This window comes from Ahaetulla prasina, chromosome 9 (assembly GCF_028640845.1).
Source record: "Ahaetulla prasina isolate Xishuangbanna chromosome 9, ASM2864084v1, whole genome shotgun sequence".
In the NCBI taxonomy this organism is placed as follows: Eukaryota; Metazoa; Chordata; class Lepidosauria; order Squamata; family Colubridae; genus Ahaetulla; species Ahaetulla prasina.
This window is the reverse complement of record NC_080547.1, coordinates 459,669-471,941: the sequence shown is the minus strand read 5'-3', so window position 1 is coordinate 471,941 and position 12,273 is coordinate 459,669. Positions and strand designations below refer to the sequence as shown.

Here is a 12,273-nt window from a genome sequence, read left to right as displayed (position 1 = left end):
CAGTGAATCCTGGAAGAATTTAAGGGTATAATGCAAGCAAACAAGGGAAGCTCTTCAATGTCTCGCTGGTTTGAGTGCCCCCTGCTGGACAGAGAGCAAGAAAACATGATCTGAAATATATTACGCGGCTGAAGCAGCAAAGGAACAAGCGAGTTAAATCCTATTGTGCTAAGAACCAATTGTCTTCTCGGCACAGTTTAAAAAGGAATTCAGCAAAGGAAAAATTAAGTTTTGTAAACATCAACATATTTTAGGAACCAAGCATTACCAATCAATTTTTGATTCTATCTTTTAGAAAAGTTGGTCTAGTTCACCTTTACTCAAGGAGACAAGAAGTTTCTTTTTTAATTTAACTGACAATATTTAAAAGAGGAAACCTACAAATGTGGAATAGCAACATCATGAAAACCACTGTGCAAAAGATACATTTGAGAGGAAAAAAAATACCATCTCAGCCTAGGAAATGTAACTTCAAGGAATTATTCACAAAAACAACCCTAACCCTTTTGGGGTGAGAAGACAGAACCTCTTAGCCAGACAGATGAGACTTCAGTGGAAATTGTTATCGGTAACAGCAGCAGACACATCAGGCGATAAAGTCCAGGGGCCTGTTGAATCCACCTTTTCTGTTCATGTACTGCCTACAACAAAAGAAATAAATGTGAGCAAAGTTTTCCACAATATCTCCCCCATATTTCTAAAATTTCAATAGGCACTACTCATATATGGATGAAGACTATTGCTTAACACAATGTAAGCCGCCCTGAGTCTTCAGAGAAGGGCGGGATATAAATTCAAATAAATTCAAATAAATAAAAAATAAATAAATATATTACCGTAGTAAACTATGCATTTTTAAATGTTAATATACCTAGATAGAAACAAAATAGGTGCATTAAGCCTGATGTACTTACTGATTCTAGTTAAAAAAAACCCAGTCTGTCTGTCCGTCTCTCATACATACTAATTTAAGCAAAACCTGAAAGCACCACAGTGTATAGGACATATATGCCAGTAGGTTTGGGGAAATATTAAATTGGAAGAAATATAAAAATAGATCAAGGAGACAACTCCACTTCCAAGTAACCAAAGATTCCAAGTTGTCTAGTGGCCATATTAAACTATTCACCCATCAGATGGAAAACAGAGAACAGGGAAGCATAAATGGAAGAAATTTTCCTGGGTCTCCTGTATGCTCAAATGCTCACAGTCATCACAATACAGACGTATCTGCCGGGATGGAAGACTTTCTCATCAAAATGACAAAAACAGTGTTGTGCTACTGCAACACAAACTGTCCCTTTTGTACGTATGTACGCAGGGTCTAATAAAAAAAATAAGTCTCCTCAAAGCCCTGCTTGTTTTTTTATATATATCTTATATAGAAGTAAAGCTTCAAACATATTATCATGGCAACCCTCTTGACTTTTTGACCATACCCTGCGGACGCCCAGGTGTGATGTTATGATGCACTTAACAAAAGAGGCAAAGCTCACACCACAGTGCAGCTGTCTTTCTGCTTATGGAAGCTTCTGCCAGAAATACAGGCCCTAGATCTAATGTAGCAAATAAAAGGGAGCCACAGATTGGGGCAGGTCAACAAAAGGAAGGCTAAAGGAGCTTCGAGGATTTTCTCTGTTTAAGAGCCAAAACACTGTGATTATCCTGAGATAATAGAGACTTTGACCAAGTAGGTCATTGAATACTCAGACACAGGAAGACATATAAATGACCCCATAATAAAGGTGCCAGACTTTGAACTACCACGCCAGCAATGGACAATCCTGAATAGGACTTGTAGTTCACACAGCGACTGCAGGGACTCTCTGAATTGCATGGCATAGCATCCTCCACTCAGTGTGACTGCGGGGGCCCACGTCAAACTGTAGATCACATCATGAAGGGCTGTAAGCTGAGGGCAGATACCAGTCCAGTATCTGATTTTCTTTATATAAATGATGCTGCACTTCAATGGTTAGATGGCCTAGACACTGGTTTTTTGAATATAGGTCATTTTAATCTTTATATTTTATGGCGTTTTACTAATCTAGGTGAAATGTTAATATATATAGCTAGCTAGTCCATGTATGATATGCCATAGGCTAAATAAGTAGATACTTTGATTTGGGGAAAGGAGTTTTCCTCTCTTATCTTAGACAAAGGTGTTTGGACCAGCTTTACAGATTAAGTTTCATTATGGAGTAATTCTACCTGAATCTAGGGAAGACGCATGAAATCAACTAATCTTAGCAGATACATTTATTGGACTTTAAATCAGGGACTGGAGGCAGCATTCTGAGTGTTCCTTCTCACAATAACACTCCTGTAAGGTAGGTTTGGGTGGGATGGAGTGACCGTCTCCAAGGCTCTAATGAGTCTCTGTACTTGAGTGAAGACAAGAATCTAGGTCTCCAACACCTTAACAATTACCCCTAGCTGTTCTGGAGCTAAGTAAGTGAATAGGGAATTCTCTATTCTAAAGCCAGAAATCTTTTGTTTCTAAAAAGAATTAAGAAGGAACCCGAAGCAATTTTTGCAATTGACCAAGGGTATGTTGATCAAGAGATGCTGAGCAAAGAGGATCCCAGCAGTTCCTATGCTCGAGGGCCAATCTGTACAAGGGAATAAATGCCAACCTGTATTTCCGTTTCTGTGACACGTTTACAGCATAAGCATTTACTGACCCGTCCACTTTCTTGCCCTGCAAGACAAAGGAAGAAACAATCACTTTCAAACAACTGAAAGGATGGCAATCGTCCTCTCACCAATTTCCTCCTCCACCACCATCGCATGTTTCATTCCGCATTATTCCCAGACTCAGCAGAAAGTTTACTGACCATCCAGAAACTGCAGAGAAGGATTTGCTTATACATCTCAGAGGAAAGGCACAATAATAATGCAATGAGATCACTATGTTTCAAGAAATCTAATTCTCTTTTCTGTTTCTTTTTTAATAACTACAAGTTTTTGGAAGCCTGCCAACTACCACAAAGCCAAATTTAATTATATCCAAAAGTAGAATGTCTGACTGCTTTTCTAGTCTCTTTCCTCAGGGCGTTGCTACCAAGGAACCTTTGGAATGGAATCCCTCTCTGTTAAAAGAGATCCCAGAAGGACCCAAAGGAGAAAGACTAGGTCTGGAAGTTTCTTGTTTAGCGATGGCAAGAAAGAAATGATGCCTCCCAAATGGAAAAAAAAAATTGGAAGCAGTGGCATCCATAGAGGTGTGTGTAAAAAAAGACCAGGTGACAGGTATAGGTATCATGGGGCAAGCTCCACCCCTTTTGTCCCACGCCCACATCCTGACACCACACCCGTTGCATCTGCCCCCTTGACTCTCCCATTGGGAGTCTCTCTGACATTGGGAGAGGGGAAGTAATTTAGTTCAGTTCTAGTATTCAAAATAAGCGTCAGAGCTGGTCTGCATCTAAGGAGCCACTGGGAATCAGGTGGCATATCAAGTTAATAACTGATGATGCTGATAATGATAAATAACCAAGTTGCCCAATAGGACAATGGGCTACCAACAGGCAGGAAGGCTTGGAAGAAAGCCTTCCACCCACCTTCTACGTAGTATTTACTGCTTGTGTCAACACAAGTGCAGCTACCTTGGGAGCCCTTTGGCCTGGTTCACCTGGCACACTTCACTTTACAGCCAGCAAATGTATCCACTCCAGTTGGCTCTGGTGCCCCTGTGGCAGGGATGCTCCCTCTGCTGGAGTCATGGGCTCTGGAGTCATGGGCTCTCTTCCAACCGTTCAAGGTCTTTGGAAGTCAGCTGTTAAGGGCTTCCTGAGAACAGTAGGAGCTTAGCTCTCATCTTGGGAGGTTTGCTGTCCTAAAGAAATGGCTTTCTCAAAATAATTTAACTGGATGGTCTCATACATGTTCAGAAGACGTAACAGCTGGAAGCTTATCAAAGAGAGATCCAATTTAGAACTAAGGAGAAATAATCAGTGGAATGCTTTGCCTCCTGAATTTTTTTGTGCTCCTTCATGGGAGGTTTTCAAGAAGAGATTGGATAACCATTTGTCTGGAATAGTATGATGTCTCCTGCTTTGAGTTGGGTTTGGCCCTCCAGCCCTGTTCTGTTTGAATGAAAAGACACACATTAATCACAGAAGGCTCATTTGGATTCATATCTATGGGAAAACCGTAAGCTGCACAAAAGAAGCTGTTTTCTACATTAGTTAGGTCTACATTAAAGAAGATCTCTGTTAAGGAACTTCAGGTTCTATCCCTACGGAAAAGGCATATATGATTAGAAGAGTTCTATTGTGCTTCTTGGCCCTCCTGTCTTTATGTTTTGCACATTAATTTCAGGATTTGTGGTACTACCTTTAACTACATGGAAGTGTACTCCCCAGACTTTCTGGCTTGTGATATCTGAACAGAACAGAACAGAATAACAGAGTTGGAAAGGACCCTGGAAGTCTTTTAATCCAACCCCCTGCTCAGGTAGGAAACCCTATACCCATGATGGCCACAGGTGGCACACAGAGCCATATTGGTGGGCAGCATATGCCCTAGCTCAGCCTTCTGGGCCCACTGGCTGTTTCTGGCCTCTGGAGGGCCTCCGGAGGTTTGGGGAAGGCCGTTTTCACCCTCCCCAGGCTCCAAGAAAGCCTCTGGAGCCTGGGGAGGGTGAAAAACGGGACTACCATGCCATCCCGTGCAAAAAGCAGGGGAGGTCATACACGCATGCGCAGGGGGTGGGGCGCAGGGGCTGGGGACACGTGCGCATGACCCATCTCCCCTGTACTCCCCCCGCTTTTGGCACACGACGGCAAAAAGGTTAGCCATCACATTTCAGACAGGTGGCTGTCAAGTCTCTTCGTAAAAACTTCCAGTGTTGGAGCATTCACAACTTCCGGAGGCAAATTGTTCCACTGATTAATTGCTCTAAGTGTCAGGAAATTTCTCCTTAGTTCTAGGTTGCTTCTCTCCCTGACTAGCTTCCATCCATTGCTTCTTCTTCTGCCCTCAGGTGCCCTCTCTCACAGCAGTTTCTCAAAAGTTGAATTCAGCACTCACCAGTTTTGTAACTTTTCTGTACAATGCAGATATCTTTCCACATCCTGCTTGCAGCTTGCCACCTTAACAGCAGATGTAGTTTACATACACATTTTAAAGTTTAAGGGGAAAAAAATCTGCTTGCCTTTGTGGTGTCAAATGAGCCAAATCCCATCGTTTTCATCATTTCAATTTCTTCTTCTGTTTTGCCTTCCAGGTCTTCTTCTGCATAAGAAAACAAGGCATGACATGGAGATAAAATATCTCATTCCCAACCTGAGCATTATCTAATATCAAATATAACAAATGATCCTGGAGCATCAACACAACAGCAAACTCCCTGACTCAAAAATCAAGGGAAACATGAAGCTTTTCCTGCATTATAGCTGGGCCTAAAATAGATCTAAGCTCCAAGTATTCCTAAAGTTGGATGACCACCAGCCTCACCGTGGCCTCATCCATGAAAGGGATCTATGAGCAGTTGGGCCTAAACCTCACGACTGATGGGAGTCTTATAAAAAAAAGTCACGCCATCAGCTTATTCAAGGATGGGGAAGGGGGCCTCATTTAAAAGGTGCTGCCCATTTCCTGGGTCTATCCAGTTAGATTTTCTAGTTAACTTTTAACACTACTGTGGGAAAGGTCTAGAAAAACATTTGTTGGCCTGATCCATACAAGCATATTTCCCTTTTCCTCAGGAAACTGATCCCCAGATAGAGACCCCATAAACTTAGAAATTATTGCATTAAGTTATTGCATTAAGATGCATATTCTTAAGGTAGTCAAGAATGCCAGTAAGGTCTATGACATTGATGCTATTATACATCTTGGCACAAATGATCTTTCCCAAAAAGATGTAATTTCTGTGCAGAATGATTTCCAGAGCTTGGGGTATGAACTTATTAGTATAGGGTGTAGGCTTATTTTTTCAGAGGTTTTACCAGTATATAAGGAACAAAAAGAGAAAGGCCAGCGTGTCGTGTAGCGGAGTTTAATGTGTGGCTAAAGGAGTGGTGTAAAAGGGAAGGCTTTGGTTTTATTAGTCATGATGTCTGCAGCTGGTCCAATGAACAGCTGTACAAAAGAGATGGTTTGAATCTATCAAAGAAAGGGACTAAGTTACTTGCATTAAATTCACAGATTTTCTGGATAAACATTTAAACTGAACAGTGGGGACAGAGAATTAATTGATACAGAACACTTCTGTCCCCAGCAATCTAAATTAACAGGGCTATCAGTGCATGTAACATAGATGTTTGTGCGAGTAAGATTATCAACCTTGCTGTCAAGCAAAACCAAGCATTTAATAGTGAATGTCATACCAAGTGCACTAATCAAACAGGTGGCAAGAAAGTAGGGGCAGTCAGGCACAGCACAGGATATGTACACAGTAAACACAGGGTCAATCAAAATGGACTCAAATGTCTATACACCAATGCACAGAGTATGAGGAATAAACAGGGTGAATTAGAAATTCAAATAAATGAGGGCAGGTATTTGTTGCCATTACGGAAACTTGGTGGGATGAAACTCACAAATGGAATATACAGCTAGAGGGATTAAATTATTTACAAGAAAGAGACCAAATAAAAGAGGAGGTGGAGTTGCACTGTATATAACTGCATCTCTACAGAAATAGAGCACAACAATGATGAAAACTATCTTGAATGCATTTGGGTCAATATTAAAGGTGAAAAAAATGACATTACTGTAAGTCTATACAGTAAATCTATACTATAGGCCAACCAACCAACCAGAGGAAATAGATGAACTTTTTGCTAGTCAGTTAAATAAGGTACGTAGGAAGCACATCACAATAGTAATGGGAGACTTTAACTACCCTGACATCAACTGGGAGACAAACTCTGCAGCACGTGGAAGATTCAACAGGTTCCTAACAAGCCTAGCAGACAACTTTGTCTTCTTAAAAGATAGAGAAAGGAACTAGGGAATCAGCCCTATTGGATAGACTTAATTCTCAGTAACAGAGATGAAATGATAGAAGGTGCTGAAGCTAAAGGAATCTTGGGGGCAAGTGATCATGGAATATTGAAATTCAACATTATGCAAGCATAAGCAATAGTACAAAGTCAAACTAGAGTTTTGGACTTTAAGAGAGCTCATTTCAATAAATTTAGAGAGAACTCTGGAAATATTCCATGGATGAGAATCCTCAAGGGGAAAACAACCCAAGATGCTTGGGAAATTTTGAAAAGTGAGATTATAAAAGTCCAGTCTAGCACAATACCAATGAAGAAGAAAAATAACAGCTCTCAAAAGAAACCAGCATGGATGCATAAAGAACTCTCTGACAAATTGAAAGACAAAAAGGACAAGTATAAAAAGTGGAAAGAGGGGCAAATAACTAAGGCAGAATATCAGCCCAAGCCTGTAAAGATGAAGTGAGGAAAGCTAAGGCTCACAATGAACAAAAGCTAGCGACAAAAGTAAAAAATAACAAAAAAAAGCTTCTTCCAACATGTTAAAAACAAGAAAAAAGTCAAGGAAACAATTGGTCCATTGCTAGGAAAAAGTGGCAAGAAGGTGACAAGCAACAGGGAGAAAGCAGAACTACTTAGCTCATTTTTTGCATCTGTCTTTACACGAAGGGAAAAAACAGTCCAACCTATCAAAAACAGCACCACAAAAAACAGATTAGGAACACAAGTTAAAATAGGTAAGAAAATGATAAGTGAACACCTGTCTACCCTAGACGAGTTCAACATGTAGTCCTCAATGGAACTGCATCTACATGGAGAGAGGTATGCAGTGGAATACCCCAAGGCTCTGTTTTAGGCCCAGTACTCTTCAACATCTTCATCAATGACTTGGACAAGGGGATAGATGGGGAACTTATCAAATTTGCAGATGACACCAAGCTGGCAGGAATAGCCAACACTCCAGAAGATAGGCTTAAGATACAGAAGGCTCTTGACAGACTTCACTGTCTGTCAAGAGCCTTCTGTATCTTAAGCCTATCTTCTGGGCTTTCAATAAACACTGGGCACTATCTAACAAAATGAAATTCAGTGGTGAAAAAAGTAGGTTCTACATTTAGGCAAGAAAAACAAAATGCACAGATACAATATAAGTGGTACCTTGCTCAATAGTAGTAATTTTGAGAGGGATCCTAGTGGACAACCATTTAAATATGAGCCAGCAGTATGCAGCAGCTGCCAAAACAGCCAACACAGTCCTAGGCTGTGTAAACAGAGGGATAGAATCAAGAACACGTGAAGTGTTAGTGCCACTTTATAAGGCCTTGGTAAGGCCACACTTGGAATACTTCATTCAGTACTGGTCGCCACGATCTGAAAAAGATGTGGAGACTCTAGAAAGGGTGCAGAGAAGAGCAACAAAGATGATTAGGGAACTGAAGGCTAAAACATATGAAGAACAGCTGCAGGAACTGGGTATGTGTAGTTTAATGAAAAGAAGGACTAGGGGAGACATGATAGCAGTATTCCAATATCTCAGGGGTTGCCACAAAGAAGAGGGAGTCGGGCTGTTCTCCAAAGCACTTGAGGGTAGAACAAGAAGCAATGGGTGGAAACTAATCAAAGAGAGAAGCAACTTAGAACTAAGGAGAAATTTCCTGACAGTTAGAACATTTAATCAGTGGAACAACTTACCTCCAGAAGTTGTGAATGCTCCAACACTGGAAATTTTTAAGATGTTGGATAACTATTTGTCTGAAGTGGTGTAGGGTTTCCTGCCTAAGCAGGGGGTTGGATTAGAAGACCTCCAAGGTCCCTTCCAACTCTGTTATTCTATTCTAAGTCCAATCTGTTTTATTTTTATTTTGTTTCTCATTTTATTAATTTGTATTTTTCTGTTGCAATTTTTTTACCCTATACAAGCAGTCCTGCAATTTTGAAAGAATATTGTCTGAAGTGCTCAAAAAATAGACCAAACCACAACAATTGTAATCAGGGAGGACTATGCATAGGGAACAGGAACTGTTTTATTAGAAATGATCAATAATGATGTGGAAAGCTTTTAAGGTTTAAATACAGGACATTAAGAGAGCGGGCATCAAAATTTCATTTTTTAATGTGTGTCTGTGTGTTTACAGAAGACAGTGACAACAAAACTTATCTTTATCTTATCTTGTCTTATCGTAAGAATTAGCTCTCAATAAAGGGGTGGGGAGGATTTGTCCCCTCTAAGACCAGTAAATAACCAAACAGTCCAGTGCTGTCTGTTCAAAGGCTTCCCTGTCCTTATAGAAGTCCAATGCACAAAGCAAAGAGTGGAAACCAGAACCCCTCAGCAAGGTGCGCCATCTGCGTTGCTACCTGTGATTTGACGCTCTTTGTCTTTGCTGTCCTTCTTCTCATCCTCTCTTCTTTCTTTCTGCCGGGAAGGAGAAGCAGAATTGGATCTATGCCGCCGAGGAGATCTAGAATGTCAAACCAGCGCAGGTTTCACTTTAACAGCAAAAAAAAATTATGTATTTGTATTATGAGACAAAATGAAGAGTGTTTTTATTATTTTCAAATAACTAGAACAGGGGCATTAAAGCAGAAGCAAAGGATGCATGCTAGAAGCATAACTGCATCCTCAGACAATTATCACTGTTTTGTTTTCCTTTAATGTAAGGAAGTGGTAGGAAAAAGAACAGAGCTAGATCAGTCTGCCTATCACAGGAATGGAGTCCTTCTTGGGGAGGGTTATTTACAATCATTCCAGTATGGACAGCCTAGGCCTAGCCTAACAGCTAAAGCATACATAGAATTTGAATTACTAACACAGAGCTGTACACTTTTATTTATTTTATTTATTTTATTTTTATTTTTATTCAATTTTTATACCGCCCTTCTCCTGAAGGACTCAGGGCGGTGTACAGCCATGTAAAAGTCACAATATAAACATTAAAAGAAATTAAAACAAGCATATTATAAGGTGGCCGAATTTAAAACATTTAAAACATTAAAATATAAATAAACCCACTAAAATTTTAAGCCAGTCCCGCTTGAATAAATAGGTGCGTTTTCAGCTCACGGCGAAAGGTCCGAAGATCAGGCACTTGACGTAACCCAGGGGGAAGCTCGTTCCAGAGTGTAGGAGCTCCCACAGAGAAGGCCCTACCTCTGGGGGCCGCCAGCCGACATTGTTTGGCGGACGGCACCCTGAGAAGGCCCTCTCTGTGAGAGCGTACGGGTTGTTGTGTTCTTAAGCTTTATATGAAATTATATTTCTAATACTAGGCAAACTATTAGACAACAAAATGCAGCAAGTGTAGTATATTTATGTATAAAATGATATGAAAAAATAACTCGCAAGAATATAGCCTCCTTGTAGAGCTGTATGTTATTAATATTAAAATGATCATCGATATAAATTATCCAATTCTTTTGGTTGTCAGACATAAATTATTTATTTGGATAAAATAATAAATATCAGCTAGCTATGCTTGCAGGATTAACCAAAACCCTTATAATCAACAGTCCAGTAAATTTGTAGCCATGACACTAAGCAATAACTTCAATTTGATTACAATTTAATGAATGAACAGATAATAGAAAAACATATATTATTCTTTTTGAAATAACTAATTTGTAAAAGAATTTGAGTGAGACTGCACAATTCCTAAAGTCTTTCTAGATAAAGTGTTTATTAAGAAGACAGTTTTGATGGTTTCCAAATTTATATTAGATGAAGTAAATAATTCAGCTCCCACAACAATGGCAGTCAGCAGGGCAATTCTTATTTAAGCTGCCTACTCTTTATGGAACAAGTTACTGTTAGCCAAAGAATTAGTTGCTACTACCCATTGTCACTTTCTCACCTGGATCTTCGTCTGTGTGGAGAACGAGAACGACTTCTCCTTCTGTCTCTCTCTCGAGATCTTGATCGCTCCCGTCTCCTCCTCTCTCTTTCACGTGAAGTGGATCTGGAACGCCGACGTTCTTTTTTACAAGAGTAAAACAACAGAGGCAGTAAGTGCCCTGGATCGAAGAGAAATAATTCTCCTAAACTAATACATCACACCTGAAATACTGTCACAACTTCAGCAAATTTGGTCCTCCAGACACAGATGCTTTACAGACTGTTCCAACTTTAAATAATATTTTGAGGGATCCTCCGTTGTTTCTTGCAGACATTTAAATAATACTGTTTTTTTTAATTGAGTTCTATGCTTTTATTCAACTCTTCTTCCATGAAACTTACAATATCATATAGAATTAATTCCAATTTCTATTGGCTTACGATAAACAAAACATATTCAAAGGAAAAACACAAAAGGCATTTTGCCATCCATTGTTACGTGTCATTTAAACCACCATTCTATATCCTGCAATGATCCCCCAAAAATGAAGGATAATAGAACTGGAGAAAAGATATTGCTCATAAAACCATGGAGTAGCCTAAAAAGGAAAGCAGCACAGTTAGCTTTGATAGTAAAATTAACACAAGTCACTTTTAGCGTTATATAGGATCTACTAGTTTGCACATGAAAATTACAAATGCCTTATCTTCAAGACATTTCAATCAGGTTTTTTTAAAAAAATATTTAACCTTAAATCAAGGGTGAGGAAAGGAGAAGCGATGGAAAATACCAAGGCTCCGCTGTGACAGATCAAAACAAAAGGCCACGTATTCTCCCCCCCCCCGCCCTACAATCGGAAGCCCCAAGAGGCCGGCCGTTTCCCCCTCTCCCCCGCAGGGGCCTTGGGGAAAGGGGGCCTTCCCTTGGGGGGGGGCTTTAAACCGTCGCCCGCTTAAAGGCTCTAGGATGGGAAAAGCCTCCCTCGGGGCTGCCTGCCTTAAGCAGGGCAAGGGGGACTGGGCGCCCCCCCCACCAGCCGAGGGAAGACGGCCGGAGCAAGCAGGCCCGCCACCCCGCTCACCCCTCCGCGGAGGCGACCGGGAGCGGCTGCGGCCCATCGCGTGCGACTCCCTCCCGACGCCCGGCCGAGGCGAAACGCGCTTCCGGCGTATGCTCCCTGGAACTTCCGGTGAGATAACGGCCCCCGCACTTCCGCCTTGCACCTCCGGGTAGAAACGGCCTTCGCGCCAGAAGTTCCGCCGGGGGAATGTTGGGGGCCGGCTGGGGAGGCATCGCGCGTGGCTTTGGGTTGGCCTGGGTGGGAAATATGATAGCTTTAGGTACCTGAATAATCCTAATTATTATTAGGACACGTGGTCACTGTAATTACACATTCAAAACTCGGGGTGTAATGTGTAATTACAATGACCACGTGTCCTTTATTATAAAGGCAGTCCTTTATTTCAGAAAACCTTCTATTAGAATAT

The 12,273-nt window shown here is 40.9% G+C and overlaps 1 protein-coding gene across 1 annotated transcript; it reads right to left on the bottom strand.

The window, feature by feature from the left end:
• Positions 1–327: 327 nt before the first annotated feature.
• On the bottom strand, positions 328–11,964 carry SNRNP27 (small nuclear ribonucleoprotein U4/U6.U5 subunit 27). Its single transcript, XM_058194896.1, has 6 exons — positions 11,868–11,964; positions 10,805–10,925; positions 9,312–9,415; positions 5,159–5,238; positions 2,637–2,701; positions 328–641 (listed from the first exon to the last, which is right to left on the bottom strand). Exons 1-6 carry the CDS (start codon positions 11,902–11,904, stop codon positions 587–589), a joined length of 462 nt encoding a protein of 153 aa, XP_058050879.1. The 5' UTR covers positions 11,905–11,964; the 3' UTR covers positions 328–586.
• Positions 11,965–12,273: the final 309 nt, after the last annotated feature.